General features: G+C 44.8%; 1 protein-coding gene across 1 annotated transcript in view; it reads right to left on the minus strand.

Moving 5' to 3' along the window:
- The window catches only part of SFT2D1 (SFT2 domain containing 1), a 156025-nt gene that overhangs the window by 7433 nt on the left and 124816 nt on the right, over positions 1-23776 (minus strand). The window contains exon 7 of the mRNA XM_085611428.1: positions 555-584. Coding sequence (XP_085467554.1) covers positions 555-584 — 30 coding nt within the window. The remainder of the gene's footprint in view (positions 1-554; positions 585-23776) is intronic.

Raw genomic sequence — 23776 nt, forward strand, 5'->3', positions numbered from 1 at the left:
ATTGCTCTCTCCCTGCGGGACCCAGCACTTATCTCAATCCCCTCCTCACCACTCACTTAGCATCAATCATTTTGGTTGCTCCTTGGCACAACTAACAGGTAATTCACCAAGATTCACGATCATGCAACACAGGTACAGAAAGGGCTGTAGAGGAGTAAGCTTCACTAAGTGCAAGATAAGTACCTGCTAATGCTATTCATGGGTTACCTAGTTTGTAGATTATTCAAACTCGAAAAGCTCTTTTCAATAACAAAACTGGCATTTCCAAAGCTTGTTTTAACTTGCCATAACACTGGAGTCTTTTAAGACAACAAAATATGGAAACGTTGCTTTGCAAGTGAATCACGGATACCCAATTACACGTTTACACCGAGGAAAATACCAAGAATATATATTTGTCTTACAATTAAGCGGCAAAAAAGTGTAATGCATATATGTTAAAAATAAGGTGTGAGGCTTAGTAACATTTCACTTCAGATGTTTGTGCAACATTTGACCAAATCTTGAACAGGTTAATTTTATTTGATTTACTCTGGCCATGAATATAAACTCACCTTGCAAAAGGAATGTACGACAGACTATACCTATAAAAGACAGAAAAATATATCAACGTGCATTATTAGCTTGAAGTCATACATTTGATTTTCAAATAATTACAATTCTGTACAATTGTTAGGAGATATTCCACTGAGCTCCTCGAAGCCTCTTTAAGTGACCACTCACACATCTGCCATCTATCATTTCAGGCTGGCATATTAACACTGATCATACACCACTCTAGAAACATATGATGGCTGAAGTGAAGTACCTAATAAAGGAGAAGTGAGGGAGAAACTTTGAGACCCATACTGGGATTCCTCACTGCCAGCGGGTTCAGGCCTTGCATCGTGGTGCTCCTCACAGCTGGTCGCTCCTATGTAACTGGGAAGGTAGCACAGAAAAATCTAGCAGGAAGTTTAGTAAAATTACTTCCTGGATTGGACTTCTACACTAACAAATATCCCTCACTGTATCGGACCTCATGACTCTGCCTCATCCTGTCCAGAACTGGCTCGGTTTCTGTAAGCATGTGACCTACAGACATACGGCCCTCTGGTACACACCGTATCTGCTAAGAAGCCAGCCACCTTAGTGGATCCTGATTAATGTCGCTGATCTCTGGTAGCACAACAACCAAATCACTGCTCACCGATAAGCTGCCATAATCCAATGAGTAATGGCCTCTAGTAGCTGAGAGCACAGTAAAAAAGTGTACTAAAAACGCCACTGGAACTCCTCTGAAGGTGAAGCGCTGTAATACTAGATTGCGTTACGTTACAAGCCAACATTCAATAATGGCTCATGAATTGCAAGCATCCTAAGTTTCAAAAGAAAATGATCCATCATCTATCCTTCTAACCACCTAGAATGTGCCTACTGACTTCCTAGTAGCTGCTCCGTCTAGCAGGCATAATGTGTAACTGCAGCCAGGAAGCCCCTTACTGAGTAAAACCACTAGTGGTAGAAATGAACAACTGCAGCAAGGAGCTTCTACTAGAGACAAACGTTTCCACTGTCATTTCCAACTTAAAGTTTAAATGGCCTCCCCTAGATCGTCCATAGTTGGTTAAGCCAATACAATTGAAGCCTCATAGTCTACAAAGTGTGACACATCAATATTCATGAATCCTAAGGAGCTGACATCTTCACTCTATTTACTCCCTCTCCACTTTACAGCCCTTAAATGTACAAGGGTGTGCTCACACATACCTATCCTCAAATATACTAAAAGAGACAGGACTATCCAACGGCAATCTGAGCAAGCAGTGAATCAGGAAAACCTCATACAAATTAAGATCGAGAGATCTAATGATACTACTCACCCTATACCTAAAAACCTAAAATGCATACTCATTAATGCCAGGTCACCTCAGGCTCAAGCATACAAAACAGCTAATCTTATAACCTCCCCAAACCGAGACTTGCTATTTATCACTGAAACCTGGTTCTACCCCACCACAGTAACTTCTTTCAACTTACTTCTCTCCTTAGTACTCTATTACCCACAGGGAGACACACAATAAAAATGGGGGTGAAATTCTTGTCATACACAAAAACAGCTGAAAATGTTCCACCATGGACATATCGCACACACTATGAAACTAAATTACAACAAATCCTCTTTCCACATAATATATAGTCCTTCTGACCAAAAAATGTAATTTCCTGAACAGTCTGAAGAGCTCATCACTGCAATGGAAACCGCCACGCCTAAAACATCTTGGGAGATTTGACTATGTCTTGGAACACACCAAAAAACCTCTTACAAACAAACTAATCAACACCTACCCGTGCATGCTGTATGTCCACTACCCCACACATAAGCAAGGCAAAGTTTGGCTTTACACCAAACTTCAACTTCCAGACCAACACTAAAGACAGATTGTTAAGGACCATTTTGTCATCCCATTTTTACGTACCACAACTACGAACCATGAAAGCAGGCCAACAAAAACCAGTGAAAATCTGGAGTAGATCACTCCTCTAAACCATCAAGCACTGCAAAAAAATTTGCCAATACAGCAAAACTCTTTTCAGAGAAAATGTAAGTAATCTACCCTAAAAAAAATTAAAAATACCCATATTTATGAGATTCTAAAAATATGCAATATGGTCTGCATTTCAAAAACTGGATACACAGTTCATCTCTCAAATCACCTCCTTCAAAAATCACTCCCTTAAGACTAAAGACCATCTTTCTTGTGAAAGAAATATGAACAAGATATCCCACCTCTCCTGATGAAAATTGACATCACATTTCTAGAATGATGTATTTTACCTTCAGCTCTGAAAAATGCTCAAATTACTCCGCTCCTCAAGAAACCGAGCTTGATCGAAAGACCTTCAGAATCTCAGACCAGTCTCTAGACCAGTGTTTCTGGGAAAAACAACTGAAAAGGTTGTGGCAACCAAACTACTAAAACATAACCCAAATAACAGCTTTTAAGTCTTTTTCGATCTGGTTTTGGTGCAAACTGCCACCATTCAAACAATGAATGTGCACATACATTTTTAGATGATAGATGTATGCCCGATTGTTATTCTAGACCTCTCTGCAGCATTCGATAAGCTAAACCACCAACCATTACTTCAGATCCTCGGCTCCATAATGGGAATAAAGGGAAAATCATGGAGGTGGTTTACATTATTCCACTATTCAAGATCTCAATTCATGAATCTCCAGCACTTACACAGAAATACAAAGTACCACAATGTTCTATCTTATCATCTTAATTATTTAATCTATATACAGAATTTCTAAAAGCATTTCTTTGGAACATATCATCCTGTTCTGCTGGTTAATGTGTATTTGCATGGTGCACATCTCACCTCTGATTGTACAACAGAAAATACAGAAGGATGGTGCGGCCCAGACTAAGACCTATTGGAATAGCCAGGTTTTCAGTTTCTTGCAAAACTCAAGGACTAAGCATGCAGCTCTGATGTACAGGGGGAGTTAATTCCAGGGTTTGGAAGGCAGGAATGATAAAGAGTGACTACTGGCTCTGGTTCTTGAGATAAAGGGAACATGGGCGAGGAAGAGGTCAGCTGAACAGAGGCTTCTGGTCAATGTGTGGATTTGATGCGGCTGTTAAGGAAAGCGGGGTCTTGATTGTTTGTCTTGTATGTGTGCACTGGGAGCCTGAAGAGTGTGCTTTTGTAAACTAGGAGCCAGTGGCAGTCTATTAGGTTTGTGGAGAAGTGAGTGTGGGAGTTTGAGTGGGAGTCTGACAACAGCCTTGTTAATGACCTGGATTCTCTAGGTGAGATGTGTGGTGATGCTGACAGTGTGTTTTCCCACAGTCCAGCTTGCCTCAGTCACCAATATGCTAATGACACCAAGCTATATCTTTGAGAGTCAGAGCTCTCAAACATGACAAATGAAGTTCTCTCCCTAAAATCAGGCAAATTGGAAGCAATCACTCTTTAAAACTAAACATTCAAAAAAACGGAATTTCTTCTATTTCGTCTGAAAACCTTCCACCACTACAAAACTGGCTGGCCGCTCTCCATCACTAGAATTCTACCAATCCCTGGTCTCACGCACAAAGCAGCTTGGCTACACCTCAGATAACAACCTCACTCTAAATTACTACATCATAAAACTAATTAATCATCAGATCTACTCCACTTACCAAGGAATTTAAAACCAAATAATTCCCCTTTCGATTCAGAGCCATAGTACAGGCTCTCATACTCACTCATTTAGATGGATGAAAACCTACCCTACCAGGTCTCCCAAAATCTACCACGGCACCTCTTTGAACTAAATGAGGCTGCGCATTTAGTTACAGGAGCAAAGAAATCTGATCACATTGCCCGACTTCAAACACTTTCACTAACTTCCTTTAGAAAGTAGAGTCTACTTCAAGACAGCACGTGTCACTCATAAATCAATCTACTCTGCTCTACCTCCATATATGAACAACAAACTCGAACTAACAAGTGGCCAATGAGGAACGTGAGGCTGATATCACCAAACTCTGGAAATACCGGACACCAAAAACCATCAAAACAAAGGCAGGAGTTCGCTTGCCTGGCCACCAGACTGTGGCACTCTACTAAGCAGCACATACAACTAAATCCTTACCTTCTTACCTGCAGGTAAGATTTTAAAAAACACAGCTCTTCAGATTACACCTTGCTGAATGATTGCTTACTCTCGCCCCACTGTCCAGCATGCAACTTCCAATATTCTAACTGTTATTTGTAAAGACCGCCACTGCTACAAAGCTAGGTCGGCGTTAATAAATACTTTAAATAAATAAAAATAAATACATATTTAAGGCGATCTTAGATTTTGTTTACTCTTAAGAAACTTGGATTAATGTGATAAAACTGTAACATGATTATCCATTTACCGTGCTAAACCTTTTGAAAATACTTATTGTACCTAAAAATGTTGCTTTCTTTAATTTACATGTTAGCTTGGTACATTAGATACTAGGAGAAACATTAATTGAACTGATCTTTACACAGCTGGCTTAAAATAAATTAAAGTGAAATTCCTTAATAACAACAGGGACCCTGTATACCAGTGGAGCGCCTGCAAGGGGCTAAATAATCGAATTCATAAAGTAAATCAATAAAGTGACGTCTAACAATGGAGACATTCAATAAGAAAAGTCCAAGGTCCTCACTAAGAGAGCCCCATTAAGGAAACCGGTCAGGCCCCACCAATTTACGGATACTAGCTGCTACGGTTACATGCCATTACAAGTTGTACCCTGAGGGTCCAGAAGGAAATAAGGAATTACCAAGGGAATCTGATTAACTGCATGTGATTTCTTAGGAAATTCCTCTGGTTGGTCAGCATTTTTACCTGGATATTTCAACTGCTTTGAGTAACCACAGTCACTGTAAGATATTGTCTGAGCCCAGGGTTTTATCTGGTTACCCACTAAGTCCCAATGGATTTGCGTCTGACCACTCCTGATACCGGGCCCATTGAGATTACCAGCAAATCGTAAATGGGGCCCCAATTGTGCCACTTAGCTAGATGTACTTAACTTTAGAAGTATTAATTTTTTGTACGCAATACAAAAATACTTCATCTGAAACATTGCTTTTGCACTGTGGGATATTGCAAAGGTATGTGCTTTTCATACTACTAGGTCTTTAAACAGTGTTAAAAAGGGCCTTTTTTCTAGACAAGGATTTTCATGCCACGCCTAAAGTTATATGTCTCTAGGTTTGTCATGTGTGCAGGAATGGTGCCTGAGAAATAACCTTTTCCACAAAACTGATACTGAAAAATGAAATATGCACTCTCCATAATCCAAATGATGTTGTAAAAGCTGTTGACAATGCCATTTTAACATGTTTTGTTTTAATCTGTTAATAAATAATAGAATAAGTAGTTATTCACATCCACCTTTCATTTGATTTTAGGGTGTGCAGTGTATTGTGATGCAATTTTTCACATCCCAGGAGTTAATTCGGGCACAAACATGTTGGTCACCTCTTTATTGTTGCATTCTAAATTACAAATTGCCTCCAAACACCGAACTATAGTCAGGGCGAATGGAAATCTGCTATTCTGCTGCCAATTTCGCATAATTTTGCATTTGCCACGCCATCCATCATCTGCCAAATAATCTGCAGTTTTTTCTTAAACATTGGTTCTAGTTCAAACGAATCAAAAGTTACAAAATATATGGCGACTTGTGTTTCTGTGCATTGGAACTCTTTTGCAAAGTTTGACTGGTCATCTTTAAGTAGCTTATTGCTGTATTTGGGTATTAAATTGTTACGTCTTTTCCTAGACGCTATTACCAGGTGTAAAAATGACAAAATAATGAAGCAATATTACTAAAAAATGTGCTGCATTATGCCACATAATTTGCCTTTTCTTGATGCATAATTTGTTCAACCCAGCCATATAATTTGGGTCATCCTCTGCCCCATATTTTCAGTGACCATGACCATAGGTAATAAGGAAGCAAGTAGAGGGTCAATGGGTGAAAGGGTCAGTACAAAGGTTGTACTTCAAGGTACATCTTAATTCTAGAATACAAAGTGTATCCTCATCTGTGGCAGAGTGCCAGAAATGATACACTTAAGTGCAGCCAAATTGCACATAAATCAATTGAACACCGTCTCAATCTAGTGAGTATGTCTGCGTGAGGAACTGTCATATTCCAGAAGCACAAAGATATTGGAGCATGCAGACTCTGGCAACATGGATAGTAGGAAGGTAACCTTCTCCTAGGAAATAGAGCACAAGATGAGAAAAAAAAAAAACAATTTAAGGATCCCTCGAAAGCGGGATCCCTTCATGGAGGGGAATATGAAGAATGACAAACAAATGCTTGATAGACTCATAAGCTAGGTGAGAAGACTTGGTGTCCATTTTTATAGGCTACAAAAACTGCGAAAGAAAAATAAAAAATGCATATTCTTGGATACCTAAATTATTTAAATATATATAGTAGTACCATTCTCGTGGACTGACCACATAAGAGGCAATCTGAAAGAGACTGTAGTTATAGATTCCTTACCTTTAGAAATACCCCCATGCGTCAGACTGGATCCCGAGATATTTTTTCTTAGCATTACCCCTGCGCGTTGGGAGGTGGCGTCGCTCGACTCCATGTCAGTCGTTGGCGTCGTGGTCGCCGGAATGATGTCGCAGTGTCTACTTAGACGCCGCCCCTGCGCACTGACGTCAGTTCTTTCTTTTTCCGCGCCAGCCTTGCACAGATGCAGAGAGACATACTCAGTCACTTTTTGACTAACTGTTTGAGACTTTTGTCGAATTCCTTTTGAGTCGTTCAACTCCTGGTCAACAAGGGATGTCCCCTCGACGGACTGGGTTCAAGCCGTGCGAGGCCTGCAACCGCCTGATGTCTGTTAAGAACGCCCACCTCGTCTGCCTATAGTGCCTGGAGCGCGACCACAACCCGAAGTCGTGCTCTGACTGCCGGGCCATGAACCCAAGTCTTCGCGGCAGCGGTCCTAAAAGCTTTTTGATGTCCAGCAGTCAGCTCCACATCGTTTGAGGTCCAGGTCGAGAGGAAGGTCTCGGGACCGGTTGTGGAGCCCCCACCATCATCATTCCTCTTCCAAGTCTTCGAGACCATCGGGTAAGTCGAAGCACAAGAAGAAGGCGAAGAAGCAGCCTCGCTCTTTGCCTTCTTCCCATCCGTCAGCCGATGCGAAGTGGGACCCGGAGCATTGTTGCTCTCCAGCTCAGTCTTCGGAGCCTGCTCCTTGGACGGCTCTGCGCTTTCCGCCCTTTCCTGGTGCTGGAGCGCCCCCTGCTCAGCTTCGAGCTTTCTACAAAGCGCTTCACAGCATTTTTGGGCAGCCCGACTCTGCCGGCGGACCATCGGGTCCCGTGGAGCCGGTTGAGCGCCATGGGACTTCAAGGCCAGTGGCCCCAGTCCCAGAGGGCCCTCGTGGTTCCAGGCCTGGATAGGGATCAACGCTGGTCGAACCTACAGTATATTCCCCGGCGCGCGGAGTCGGACCGGTGTCAACCGGCGCCAGCGGACACTTTTGTGCCATGTTCTTCCCTGGTGTTCCTTATAGTAGGCCTGGACGGTGAACTTTGCTCCGTTCGTGGAGTTTTCTGAACTCCGGTTCGCGATGTGCAGCGGATTGTTTTCCCTGCTCGCGACCACGAATGGTAAGTTCGCGAGCTGCAGCTCGGGTAGAATTTGTACCTGAGCTGCAGGAATACCAGCACAATTGCAGTTCGCACAGCACTCTTTTTTTGTAACTTCGTGGAGTTCCACGTAGCAAAAACTCCTCGAACTATGCCTAGACCTACCTTTTAGGCCTGAATGGCAATCAGAGGAGGGTGAGGAGGACTGGGAGAGGTCTGTTGACCCTTTGGCTGACCAGCCTGATGAGCCGGACTGGTGAGGACCTGGGTGAGGCACTAACCTCCAGACAGAGGTGCTTAAACCGGTTGCGCCCTCTTCGGAACCCCTTCTGCCTTGGACAGGATTATTGCCCAACGCCACCGCCTGGCCCCAGGCGACGCACTTCTCCTCGCCCAACACTTGACCCAGTGAGCTTAGTAGTCCAAGCCTTTTCCTCAAAGGGCGCATTCCCTACTGCTTCCCCAGATTGGGAATCCAAGAAGATGGACCACCTTGGGAAGAAGAAGAGGTTTTCTTCCACCAGCTTAGCGCTGCGGTCGGTGAATACTGCATGCCTCTTGGGCCGCTATACCTATACAGTGTGGGATACGGTTGCCCAAGTGCTGTTACAGTGCCTGGAGGAGGCATGGCCGTTCTCACCTGTGCAGTGGCAGAGGGTCGAGACGCAGCTAAATTTACCATCAGATGTGGGCTGGATACCGTCGACTCACTGGGCAGAACTGTTTCCACGTCAGTAGCCTTGAGGAGCTACGCCTGGTTGAGGATGTCTGGTTTTTCTGGGGATGTCCAATCCACCTTACTGGACACACCCTTTGATGACCGTCGCCTTTTTGGTGACAAAGCGGACTCGGCGCTTGAGCGCTTCAAGGATTCCAGGGCTATGGCCAGATCCTTGGGCCTCGCAGCGACTTCTTGCCCCACACAGTCTGCTTTTCACCCATTTTGTAGCTACGGAAGGGGTGCCCAACCACATTCGACCCAGTCTAACTACCGGTTCATGCAAGCTGCCCAGCCTGTGCGTGGCCGCGGATGTGGGATACCGCGACGCAGGTCTGGGGCAAGCGGGTGGGCCAGTCCACCCTTACCCCCCCTGCAGCAGCCTCTAAACCCTCCTAGTCTGACCTTTCAGGGCCACCAGAGGCCAATGGGAGGCAGGATTCGCCATTACCTCCCCCACTGGAGCACCATCACGTCAGACAGGTGGGTACTGCAGATAGTCTGAAGGGGCTACTCTCTTCTCTTGGAGACTACCTCTCCCTCCATGCCACCGTCCTTCCATCGCATGTCGGAGGATCATTTTGCCCTTCTCCGCCAGGAAGTTGCAGCTCTCTTGGCCAAGGGAGCTATCAATAGGGTCCCTGTGCCAGAAGTAGGTCGTTATTTACCATCGAATAAGTGTTTTCAGTTCCCAAGGGAATTCTAGAATATCTCTCTGAAACTCACAATGCACCAAGACAGAACTCACTTTAGGTTCTGTTCCCCCCCCCTCCCCCCCCCCCCCTCCCCCCATCCTAATGGGTAAAGGAATGTGTAGAGGTGCAAAGTATTAAGTCTGTGTACTGTAAAGGGAATACTGCAGAGTATGACACATGGAAGTTTGTTAATGTGCTACAACTAGAGCAGAAGCGTATAAGAAAAGGAGGAAGATGCATCCAACAAACATTTGAGCACCGTTTGTCCTACCTAAAGGGATGTTGAGAAGGAAAGTCAACGAGGCTTCCTTTTTGTTAGGAGAATAGCATAACAAAGATCCATCTTGCAATACATGTCCTAGAGACTGGATTTCCATGATGTGGCTGATCCAATGTTTGCTATGTCCTTCTGACTCCGCATGAGAGTTCCACATAAAACATGCTAAGCCTTCCAACATCTTAAATGTGTAAAGACTTCTCAGAGATATTGAGGCTTTGGTAAAATGATGGTAAATGAATACATCGACTGATATGGAAAAGTGAGACAACCTTTGACAGAAAACAAGAATGTTTATACCACTACCGTAGCCTTATGATTTTGCACTATTCAACTGACACAGCTTGAAGTTCACCAATTCTATGCAGGGAAGTGATGGCCACTAAGAACACCACTTTCCAGGAGAGGAACCGAAGAGAGCTAAAATAGGACAATTCAAATGTCTTTCCTATCAGTTTAGTAAAAACTACTTTTAAGATCCCCATGTGGCTTGGAGCTACCATTGGAAGAATTACTCTGTAACAATTTCATGAAAGCATATATGATAGGAATTCAAAAGTTTACTTATGTTCTCTATTGTGGAAATTGTAGTAGTGGCAGCTCACTGAACAAATTCAAATATATATGCCAATCCAGCTTTAAACAAGTATACAAAGTAGCAAATGATATGCTTAACAAAAGCCGTAGGTATCTAGCTACATTAATTTAATCCATTCTTCTGGAAGTTGTAAATCTCCAAAGTCAATGGCGCAGGTGCCAAATAGCTAGAGAGACCTGGGACTGGAGTGGAGGAGCCTGTCTGGATACTGACTGACCAGATCTGTATGCAAGGGAAGTTTTTGATACACATACATATTTGAATTGAATTGAATTGGCATTTCTAAATCGCATGGATACCCCAAAGCATCCCAGCGCTAATGCGACCCTTAAAGCAGGTAGAGAATTTAAGGAAACAAAAAAGGTCTTTAAAAGCTTGCGAAGGGTGAGATAGTTCAATTCACAACGGATTGACAACGGCAAGTTGTTCCACAGTTTAGCAGCATTGTACACAAGACGGCGTCCTCCGCTGCGTGCTCTCTTTATTATCGGGCCTATAGCTAGCTGCTTTTTGTCAGATCCAAGTGACCTGGCTGAGCGATAGGGCTGAATAAGAGATCTGATAATGGGGGGGGGTGGGGGGGGGGGCTTTATCAGAAAGGGCTTTATGAGTGATACACAGTGCCTTGAAATGAACTCTTTGGGAGATCGGCAGCCAATGGAGCGATGAAAGCGACAGTTTAGCTGAGATGCGCTTAGCAGAGTTAGTGAATAACCGTGCTGCACAATTTTGAATGACCTGGAGCCTTTTAATAGCTGACAGGGGGGCTCCTAGATAGAGAGCATTAGCATAGTCCAGGCGAGAAAGGATGAGTGCCTGGACCAATACTCTTCTCACAGTTAGTGGGAGCAGGAGGAGGATCTTTCTGAGCATTCTTAGTATTCCATAGCAGCCGGCGGCTACCTTACTAGCCTGCTTCTTAAAGTCCAGGGTATGGTCTACCCACACTCCAAGACTCTTAATTTCCGCTTTGGGAGTGGGCGGGAGACCAAGACAGTTAGGCCAGAAAGAGGCTATTGTACAAGGGGAATGATTTCCTAAAACATAAGTTCAGTCTTATCCCCCTTGAGCTTTAAATAAGAGTTATCCATCCATCTGGAGACTTTTTGCAAGCATAAAGACAGATTAGGAGCTAAATTGTCCTCTTGACTAAGAGATGCCACTAACTGGGTGTCATCCATATACGTGACAAATTGGATGCCGTAAGGAATTACTAGTTCCGCCAAGGAGCTCATGTACACATTAAAAAGAGTGGGGCTCAGGGACGTTGGGCATTGGCTCAGAAGTAAAGTTTTCTTCGAAGACTACAAAAGAGCGGTCTTCTAGGAAATATTGCAGCCATTTCAGTGCCAGGCCGGTAATTCCAACCTCCCTAAGCCTTTGAATCAGAAGCTGGTGGTTAACCGTATCAAAGGCTGTGCTGAGATTGAGCAGGATTGGTGCAGCGCAGCCCCCGCTATCCATAATTTTCCTAGGACTTTCCACCACTACCAGAAGTGCGGTCTCAGTACTCAGTTGAGCTTTAAATCCGGTTTGAGTGGGGTGAAAACCGTTATTATTTTCTAGAAATGTAGAAATAGTGGTATTAACATATTTCTCTGCCAATTTTCCTATCCCAGGAAGCAGCGAGATAGGGCGATAATTGGCTAGTATCTCTGGATCAAGATGGGCTTTTTTTAACAGAGCTTTGACCATAGCCTGTTTCCATAAGGGAGGGACTATACCCTTTTCTAAGGAAGCATTGATTACTTCAAGAATCACTGGGGCTACCGTCTCAGAGACTCGATTTAAGATACTAGGAGGGGCAACATCAGAAGGAGCTCCAGATTTCAATTGACTAAGAGTCTTCTGGAGTGTGACCAAATTCAAAAGGGCAATTGATTCTAACTGATAAGTATCAGAGCATATGGGGTGTTCTGTCTGTGAGTCAGGTACTGACAACAACGTAAATGCGCGGTCATCACAGCTAGACATCTGGTCACCAGTAAAGGGTCCGGACATATTGGGATGTGGTAGTAGGCTTCGATGACATCGAGGGCTGTCATGCAGTCTATCTACTGCAGTAGAATGCCCTCCAGGAACGTGCTTATTTTGAAATGAATGGCGGTAATGCAGCAACTGAGCAGTCTTAAATTTAGAACCAGCCAAAGAGTTTAGTCCTTTTGGGCACATGGAAGTACAGGGGTTAATGCCTCATTGTTCTTCACATAGTACAAGTACTTTTTTTTACTGCTCCTTTGGTCAACAGAGCCACATCATCCTCCAACTGCAGTGGGGACTTGGTTGGTCTTGTGAGGGTTGTTTATTGGGTATGAATGTATGAAATATTCTCCGGCTACGGTGGAAAGTACCCACTGATCGGAGGTTATAGCGTCCCAGTACGGAAGGAAATACTTCAGTCTCTCCCAAACAAGTCTTACGTGGTTAGGGCACGCATGGAAAGTCACTCTTTTGTGCCAGAAGCACTTCTTCCATGGGTACCTCTGGAACAAATCGGCCTTGGGGTATACTATGTTTGTTTAAAAATGCTTGCAACAATTCCACTGGAAAGTACTGCTGAGTGTAGTATGACAAACGCACAGTGGCTGTTACACCTCTTGGGAAACATCTTGTTTGGCCAACATGAAAGTTACATTTTTGTTGCTGGTTCAGGGTGCACTTAGCCTTTACTGTTTCATTGTCCTTCATGATTATTTCCAAGCATGGCATCCACCTGTGAACCAAATATATTTTCTCCACCAGATGGTATTATGAGCAAATGCTGTTAGACCTCCGACTAAAATCCCAAGATACCCAACCAAATGTGCACTGATTGAAGGCACTAGTTTTGACCTGGTGGGATGCATCTGTAGTGCTGCAGATGCAATTATCAGACTATTTTGCCCTTTAGGGTAATACCCTGGGACTGCTTGTGGTGGAGTCCAGGCAGATGCTGCAATCCCAATCGTATGGGTCATAGCTAACCAACAGTGTCAGTGAATTGGGTATATGACTGCACCAATCCACTATCCAATACCCGCAGCGTAGAGCTTCTTGCTTTGTTTGTCTGAAGGTGATGTCATCCATTCCTTGCATAAAAGCACATGTGTGTTCTGTACTAACCACCAAAGAATATGGTGGGGCATGGCACCTGATGAAATTCGAATCATATTGGTCTGGTTTAAACTTTCTCTCAGTGCGTATTCCATGACCCTTCCCATTTTGACAAGACCCTTGAAAATCACTGTGCAGATTTCGAATATAGATTCTAGTATTACAAGTACTGATTGGTCTTGTTTTGGAGATCATTTCGATGAAGAAATCATCCTTTTCCTCCTGCTCTTTGTCTTGTGGGTTAAACCTATAATTAATCAAAGTATAAGCCTGCTGTTTTTTCATCTTGGTATCCAGGTAATGGATCCAAAGACATGTCATTGTGCTGTGAACATCTTGTATTGGGGAAGCTAGTGCTGGCACAGAAAGTCTTGCATGTTTATCGGAATAGGGGAAACCCTAATCTCAGAGGAGACAGCCTTTAAAAAGATAAGCTTCCTCTTTGAAGAAATACCTGGAAAATGTGTGGTGGTTGCGCACAGTGTCTGGATTGCTAGAAATGGTCAACATGGACAGCAGTGGTTTGGATGAATCTAAGTGTTATTGTTCGTGCACAGGTTTTGGAGCCTAAGGCTTACTAGGCATAAAGGACTTGGTCAGCAGAGCACCGGGTCTCAACGGGCTGGAACCCCAAATCCTGACCCTGCAATGGCCGCCAGATTCGTAACCAAAAGCGGCAGAAGCATTTGCTCAGGACACTAATTTTTCACAATCTACTTAGTATGTCATTACCGACAAATACCGACATACAGTTAAAAAAATTATACGCAGCAAGTATTCTTCAAAGAGAATGAGATGGTTGTCACGATCATTCGTAAAGAAACTGACAAGTCCCTGACGCCTGATCCATTAATGGCCGCCAGAAGCGAAACAGAAAGCGGACGGCTATAAGGCATCTAGAAGATCTTGGACTACCGCGATCTTTATGGTAAGTACTTGGGGGTTCATTTGAGACCCGTGAAGCCACAGAAGCTGTCTTGAGGCGGGAGCGGAGCCACAACACACGAGAATCACCCGATGCTTGATTGGGCAATGGCCGCCATTCTCTGATTCACCGAGGTAACTACCCAGAAGCAGGTCCCCTGGTTGACCCTGGGTTCTGGAAGCCTCACCTACAGAGAGAAGCGGGTCACCTGAGGCCCGCGAAGGATATGGACCGCCCTGAGATGGAAGCGGAACCCCAGGACACAACACGTCAGAAGCTCTAGATGCCTGACCTAGGAATGGCCACCATTCACAGAACCAACACAGAAAATGACCAAAGATAAGGCCATAACAAGACCCCAGTCAGCCTCGATATCTCTGACATCTGCAACAAGGACTCAAGGTCAGTGTAGTCAGGGTCAGTGGTCCTTAACGGGCTACTTGGGTCCAACAAAGGACCGGCCACAAGAAAGGCTTGACCCAACGCCCCTCCAACGTAGCCTCGGCCCCATAGGGCAACATACGTGCCCTCGCTATCCCTACCCGGGACTTAAGTCTCTGATCCATGATCACAGCCAGACAGAGATATCCCTGTCACCTATTGAGAATACCTCTATCGACTTAGGCCCCCTTACCAGATCAAGCCAACTCCCAAACCCAGGCCCAGAGAAGCCCTTCTCAGCTCGCCCCCTCCCCCACTGCCCCCCTCCCGAGAGGCAATCCCCCTGTCTCATCAACCCCCCCCCCTCCCCCCTCCTGACCAGACTACACTCTCTACTCTGTACGACATTCCATCCTATTACACATTGGAGAGAACCCGCCTCCCTCACAACACAGAAAAAGGCCACCGGACACGCAATTGGCTGCCGCCCCGCAAACACCAAGCTATCTGAGTCCCCATGGGCCGAACTCCTTCGCTATCACATTCCCCACCAACCTCTCTAGTAAAGCGAAGAAACTCTTCAAACATAGACTGCTCAGACAACATCCCGAGGCACTATTTGTAGACACTTACCACTGCTCCTCTAGTGGGCACTCATTTTCCACACTGAAAGACCCGACAACTGATCCATCATTTTCAACACACATCTCATCTCCAAAATCACCATTACATCCCACAGTGGCAAATTTACGACCTCTGTCTCTCAAATCACCAGTCGATGAGCGGCAATATCGCCATAACCATCTTCGCTAACGGCACAGTCCTGATACAGACTAAGAGCGTTTACTATGAGGTCTTCGACTCCCTCTTCCTCTCATTAAAAGAGGCCCCCGTGATCACCTCTCGATCAGGACCGACCCCATCCCTCCCCCAGTGAGCCTTGCACGACAGGGGAGGCACCGGACCCCTTTCTCATCCGCTTCGAGATCCCCCTCACCACCATCCCGAGACTCCCACTGTAACTCTGTACCCCCGAATAATGATCTCTCCCCCTCTGGCAGACGACCCGCCCACCCCTGCCCCCCCCCTCCCTTCCCCTACCGACTTCCAGGATCGAGCATTACCCTCTAGCTCAACTTCCTTACAGCCCCCCTCCTTCCTCACGCCACACAAGAACTGACGCCTGTCATGAGGCAGCAATCACTCTGCCCTTGAGCCCTCCCTCAATCAAACCAGGCAGCTCCTCCCCCAATAACCATCAGGACCGAGTCACACACCCCTCCTTTAACATCCATCTCTACAGGGACCCAGATACAAAACCCTTAGCACACAACAAAAATAATAACATGATATTCTTTATATCAGGATTACAACAGCAGCAATTCAGGAATTTTTTGATGCAAGACTTGTTCTTATCGGTTTTCTTGTAGGTCCTTTTTAATAACACAAACTGTGATTCGGTAGATAAGCCAATGCCAAATGCCAACACGTGTTTCGTCGCCTTCTCAAATTTACATGCAACTTTTTCAAGGCTAAATAAAACATAATGAATCACAGTCAATACTCAATAACAATAGTCCTAATCATCAATTAAGGTAAAAAGCACCAAAGTTCCTCCACGGTGTCCAAATATAATAGTGCAAACGAACATTCTGATTAAGCATTGTCAATGTGAGCAGAATGGCTACTTAGAAAAACAACGAGTAAGTAATTGAGCATAAAGAAAGGAATCTTAAAAGGAAGAGGACAAATAGTAGGTCCCATTGTAAATTAAAGTCAGTCACCACTAAAATTTGTGGGGTGACCATCATAGCAACATGAATCTTAAAAACACCGACACACGTGAGTGCCCTGCCACCCACGCGTGTATACAATTCCAAATTCCACCAACCTGTATTGGCTTCAATACATAAAGCTGTGGGGTAAGAAAAACAAACTGTATCAGTAATCAGGCTCCAATTCCAAATGAACTGGCACCTCTATAGAAAGGTCTAAGTAGATGACTAAGAGAACACTTACTTGAAGTGTGGTGATAATTCCAACCCACACAATCCTGTGGCGTGAGTAGTCAAGCTAAAATAGGTATGGGTACGGTATGCAGTCATGTATCACGTAGGTAACTGTAAGAGAATAATCCAATGCTAGTAATAAACCTAACGCCAAAGAGTCTGTGTAAGCTAAACTATCTGTCAGAAAACTGGCTTTTCTGACAGACCCCGACTCTGGTCCAACAGAAAAGGGAATGATAATTGCTACGAAAGACCCAGAAGAGCAACATCCTCACTTTCCCCTCAGGAAGTGGCTCACCTAGCCTCATCCTACGAACCCCCCCCCCCCCCCCCCCCCCCCGGCGAAATCCTCCCTCATATCCTCGATCCAAGTAATTACAGGATTTAGAAGTGAACACCCCCCTTCGAGAGTCCCCAGACCCCCAGCCCACCTAGCCTACCAAGAGCCCAATCCACTGAGAACAGGAGCAAAGAAGGACCCCGTGTCAACTGCATGCTCCTTAACTGCAGATCAGCCTCTAAACATGCAACACAACTAGCAGAAGCCATCCTCTCCCATGATCTAGACATAGCATTCATAACGGAGACCTGGCTCAATAATCTCTCCTACCCCAGCATGGATATGTTGGTGCCTCCCGGATTCACAATGATCAACAAAGACAGGCAAGTGAAAAGAGGTGGGGGCATAGCAATCATCCACAAGAACAACATCTCCATCACGGAAACTTCCTTCTCTCTGTATAGCTCCTTTGAATGTCTCTCAGTCATCATCAAAACACATGACACCAGGCCCACACTTTGCCATCTTCTATACCACCCCCCAGGCAACTCCTCAGAATTCGGGGTTCACCTTTCTGACCTGATTGCCCATTGTGCACTCGGCAACTCTAACATAATTCTGGGCGACCTCAATCTAAGATGGTACTAAACAAAAAAACAGCTCATTCAAACCCTAAACAACCTACTACTAGAAAACAATCTGACCCAACCCTGCTCAGAAGAAACTCATCATAGAGGAGCAATCCTCGACGCAATTATAGCCGAAAGCAATGCAATCTCTATCGACCACATCCTCCCCGTTGACTGGTCCGATCACCACATAGTTCTTTTTCACATCATCCATGCGATCTTGTCCAATCAAATCCCCAAGCAAGACCCCCCCCCCGCCAAATGGGTCAGGAACACAGCCCAGATCCATTGAGCTGACCTAGAAGAAAGAATTAGCTCGCTCCTCCTCAACATCACGGACCACCTCTCAACTACCAAACTCACCTCTCTCTACAACTCCAATATGACGCGCACCCTGGATCACCTTGCCCCCATGAAACTAAATAAATCCAGGAACATTCCCTCCAGATCATGGTTCTCCTCTGACATCAATGATGAAAGAAGACAGCTAAGAGCCGCAGAAAGAATCTGGATGAACAATCCCACCGCCCTCCATTGTGATCAACTCCAAGTAGCACGCAGGATGTACAAAAAGCACATTAAGAACAAAAAGACAGCTTTCTTCTGCTCTGCACTAGATACCGCATAAAACCGTCCCAAAGAGCTTTTCAATATCATCAGGAATCAAACCTCTAAATCTATGCCCTCCTCAACACTGGCATCCAAAGAACGATGCGACAACTTCGCCATCTTTTTCAATGACAGAATCGCCAAGACAGATCTCTCCCTTGGCTCAAATCTCATCCCCCTCCACCGAGATCAAATCGTCCGAAACTCTTGTTGGCACGTCCTTGAACCTCCCAAAACACTGGTCCTCCTTCATTCCCATCCAGGAAGCAGAGATAATCAAACTAATCTCCAATGCTAAACCCTCATCCCACGCCCTGTATCAGCTACCCCCTCACCTGGCCAAAGAACTGAAGCCTAGCCCCGCTATGGTGCAGGATCATTAACAGCTCACTGAACTCTGGAATCGTACCTGACTGCCTCAAAGTAGGCCAAGTCACGCCACTGCTGAAAAAACCAGGGCTAGACACGGAGGATCTGAATAACTTCAGACCTGTATCGAACCTACCTCTTTTGTCCAAGATCTTGGAAAGATGTGTACTCCCTCAGCTGACCCAACACTTGGATAACCTCAATCTCCTTGATCCCCATCAATCGGGCTTTAGAAAAGGCTGCAGTACTGAATCCGCAATCCTCAATGTCATAGACGATCTACTCAAGTCACTTGACTCGGATCAATGCTGCCTTCTCATCTTCCTAGATTTATCGCCCGCATTTGATACAGTTGACCACAAACTGCTCATCAAGGTTCTACAAGAAAGGGCCGGTCTTCAGGAGACGGCCCTCCACTGGTTCTCTTCCTTTCTCCACAACCACTCACAAAGAATAAAAATTAAAAACTTCCGAGTCCGACCTCCACCCCGTCATCAGGGGTGTTCCACAAGGGTCAGTGCTCTCCCCTCAGCTTTTCAATATTTACATTGAACCCCCTCACCACTCTACTCAGGAAATCCAACATCCCCTTTCACTTATATGCAGACGACACGCAGCTCTATCTGGAAACCACTTCAATTGACGACATCCAGAGACTTAACACCACGCTCAAGGAGGTTCAACACTGGCTCACAAGTAATCACCTGAAACTCAACCAAGAGATAACGGAAATACTCCTCATCTCCAACAAAGACAAAAAAAAACAAATCGAAGAATGGCTCAAAGCCATGGATGCCCTCAATGGTAACCTCACCTTAGCGGATTCGGTAAAATCTCTAGGGATCACCCTTGTCCCGAAACTGGACATGAAGAAACACATTTCAAGATCTGCTAAAAGTCGATCCAAGATCCAAGTAATTACAGGATTTAGAAGTGAACACCCCCCTTCGAGAGTCCCCAGACCCCCAGCCCACCTAGCCTACCTAGAGCCCAATCCACTGAGAACAGGAGCAAAGAAGGACCCCGTGTCAACTGCATGCTCCTTAACTGCAGATCAGCCTCTAAACATGCAACACAACTAGCAGAAGCCATCCTCTCCCATGATATAGACATAGCATTCATAACGGAGACCTGGCTCAATAATCTCTCCTACCCCAGCATGGATATGTTGGTGCCTCCCGGATTCACAATGATCAACAAAGACAGGCAAGTGAAAAGAGGTGGGGGCATAGCAATCATCCACAAGAACAACATCTCCATCACGGAAACTTCCTTCTCTCTGTATAGCTCCTTTGAATGTCTCTCAGTCATCATCAAAACACATGACACCAGGCCCACACTTTGCCATCTTCTATACCACCCCCCAGGCAACTCCTCAGAATTCGGGGTTCACCTTTCTGACCTGATTGCCCATTGTGCACTCGGCAACTCTAACATAATTCTGGGCGACCTCAATCTAAGATGGTACTAAACAAAAAAACAGCTCATTCAAACCCTAAACAACCTACTACTAGAAAACAATCTGACCCAACCCTGCTCAGAAGAAACTCATCATAGAGGAGCAATCCTCGACGCAATTAGAGCCGAAAGCAATGCAATCTCTATCGACCACATCCTCCCCGTTGACTGGTCCGATCACCACATAGTTCTTTTTCACATCATCCATGCGATCTTGTCCAATCAAATCCCCAAGCAAGACCCCCCCCCCCCCCCAAATGGGTCAGGAACACAGCCCAGATCCATTGACCTGTATCGAACCTACCTCTTTTGTCCAAGATCTTGGAAAGATGTGTACTCCCTCAGCTGACCCAACACTTGGATAACCTCAATCTCCTTGATCCCCATCAATCGGGCTTTAGAAAAGGCTGCAGTACTGAATCCGCAATCCTCAATGTCATAGACGATCTACTCAAGTCACTTGACTCGGATCAATGCTGCCTTCTCATCTTCCTAGATTTATCGCCCGCATTTGATACAGTTGACCACAAACTGCTCATCAAGGTTCTACAAGAAAGGGCCGGTCTTCAGGAGACGGCCCTCCACTGGTTCTCTTCCTTTCTCCACAACCACTCACAAAGAATAAAAATTAAAAACTTCCGAGTCCGACCTCCACCCCGTCATCAGGGGTGTTCCACAAGGGTCAGTGCTCTCCCCTCAGCTTTTCAATATTTACATTGAACCCCCTCACCACTCTACTCAGGAAATCCAACATCCCCTTTCACTTATATGCAGACGACACGCAGCTCTATCTGGAAACCACTTCAATTGACGACATCCAGAGACTTAACACCACGCTCAAGGAGGTTCAACACTGGCTCACAAGTAATCACCTGAAACTCAACCAAGAGATAACGGAAATACTCCTCATCTCCAGAAAAGACAAAAAAAAACAAATCGAAGAATGGCTCAAAGCCATGGATGCCCTCAATGGTAACCTCACCTTAGCGGATTCGGTAAAATCTTTAGGGATCACCCTTGTCCCGAAACTGGACATGAAGAAACACATTTCAAGATCTGCTAAAAGTGCCTTTCTCAACCTGAAACTACTATACAAAATAAAACCCTTCCTCCCACCCAAGGACCTTCAACAAGCCACACAAGCACTGGTGCTCTCCAGAATAGACTATGGGATTGCTGCCCTGACAGGGACAGCAAAATCTCACCTCGCCCCTCTGAAGACAACCTTCAATGCAGCTGCCAGAATGGTTACGAAAACTAAGAAATTCGAACACATCTCTCCCGCTCTCAGAGAACTTAAATGGCTCCCAGTTGAGTTGCGAGCCAACTTTAGAACAGCGTGCCTCACGCACAAAGCTCTACACACAAGCAAACCAGAATACCTGGCCACCAAACTCAAAAGGGCCGGCCTGTCCAGAAACCTCAGGAGCTCCAACTCTCTACTACTCATCCCGCTAAAAACTCGCAAGCAGAAAACCGCAGCCAAATCATTTGCTGGAAACGCACAAAAAATCTGGAACTCCACCCCCCCCCACATCAGAACAACCCCCTGGTTTCCAAAATTCAAGACACTACTCAAAGCCCTCTTCCTCGATCCCTCTCGAACAAACCGAGAGAGCCAAGAAAGTTCCTCAGCCAACGCTCCACCTTACCTTAATTTGGGACCGATGACACTGTCTCGGATCAAGAAAACTTTCTGTGTACGAACTAATTGAACAATGAATATGCTCGGATGACCGTCTGGTTTGTCTTGCACCCTCCTCCCCTTTGCCCCTTCGCTTATGTACCTGTTCCCTACCCGGCGCGATCCCTCATGCCCTACCTATTACCTGTACCGTCTATTTGCACATAATTGTATATGCTGTAAAGCGCTCCGATACCCCCGGGTCCAGCCAGCGCTATATAAAACTCCTAAAATAAAACAATTAAATAAATAAATCCAGTCTCCCTCTTCGGTCCCATCTTCCTGTTTTTACCTCTCTATCTCGTGCTCAACTTCCATCCTCCTTTAATCACTTTAACAGGTTTGAATTTTATTTTTTATGTATTCCATAGGCTGTAATATCAAAAGCATTATTAAAAATATGAATTTCAGTAAAAGTTCTCCCCTTCTGGGTTTCCAGGACTGGTGGAATGGGCCAGTGAGCCGAACTATCATAGCTGGCAAAAGCAGTGATCTGAAGGTTGACAAGACAGAAATTTTACATCCTTTTGAGGTCGTCAAATTGCAGACCATCGATTGGGTAATAGTAACATCTGTTATTTATAGCCTGAAAATAACAAACATGAAGTATGAAATATGGTATATGACAACCTCCCGCTCTAGATCAAGATCTTCATGCTCCCCCCTTAGGACACCCAACACCCATATGCTTGGAAGATCCCCTCCCATATTGGAAGTTTCAATCTGCTGTTCTCTAGAATTAAAACTGCCCACACAAACTTTTATTGCAATACACACCCTATTGACTAACCTCGACCTGACCCCCCCCCCCCCCCCCCAACTGGCACTTTCCCCTATGACTCATCAGATGCCCTAAGTCTTCGATATGTTCTCCCACATATGTTGCTCATATGCCACCACCACTCTTTGTTCTCTTTGCTCCTGTATTGGTGTTGGCAAGAACACTCAACAATTTATCTAACATAACAGATTCCTAAAGTGGTAGAACCTTTCTCATTCTGATATTTGGCTCACTGGAAAACTACATTACCAAATGTGCCAACCACTTTTTGATTGCACTGTTACTAATGTATTTAAAATGCTCAATAACGAGGCTTAAAAACTGAGCATTGTATGAAACCAAGTTATTATCGGATAAAACGCATTGATGAATATCTGGCCAGCATTTGTGACTTTGGGGTACAAGCACACAAAGATGGACTAAGGGTTATATTGTACTTGATTTTAGGGCTTACCATTTTTCAAACTTTGAATAATAAGGGAAGATATGTACCAGGCTTTAAGTTTTATTTATGACTACGCTGTGGAGTAAAGTGCATAAACTACAGACCATATTTCTTGTCTCAGATGGGGAAACACTACACCACATCCTTGCACCAGCCAAAGTGCTGAGTTAGCTCTCAGCTGCATTTACCAATTTACAAATATAGACGATAAATATTAATCTCTTTCCATTTCATATCAGTTTGTTATTGAATGTATTACTCTTTTGGAACTATTCTGAAGTAAAAGGCAGCGGTTGACCAGAGAATGCTCACAAAGCCCTCTGCCGGCATGATGCTTTAGCTACTTAACAGTATCTACTTGGTAATATCTCATTCCATAGATTCTTTTTTGATGTCCCTGTCCTCACATTATGAGATGTGCCCACACCCATGAGGCACCCACACCGCTAGCTTCCTGATGTACCGCCGATACTAGGTGTGCCCACAATAATGTGAGTGTATATTTGACCTTCATCTGGTCAGCATTTAAGTCAAGTCCCCTGTGATAAATAACACAAATTTCAGTTTGGGACTATTTATTCATCAATAATATGTCATGTCATCATGCAGTAGCTTTGAGTGAAAAAGTACACCCAGTCATTACAATGTGTGGAACCCCCATTAGCAGCAATAACTT

Source organism: Triturus cristatus, chromosome 6, assembly GCF_964204655.1.
Source record: "Triturus cristatus chromosome 6, aTriCri1.1, whole genome shotgun sequence".
Taxonomy (NCBI): domain Eukaryota; kingdom Metazoa; phylum Chordata; class Amphibia; order Caudata; family Salamandridae; genus Triturus; species Triturus cristatus.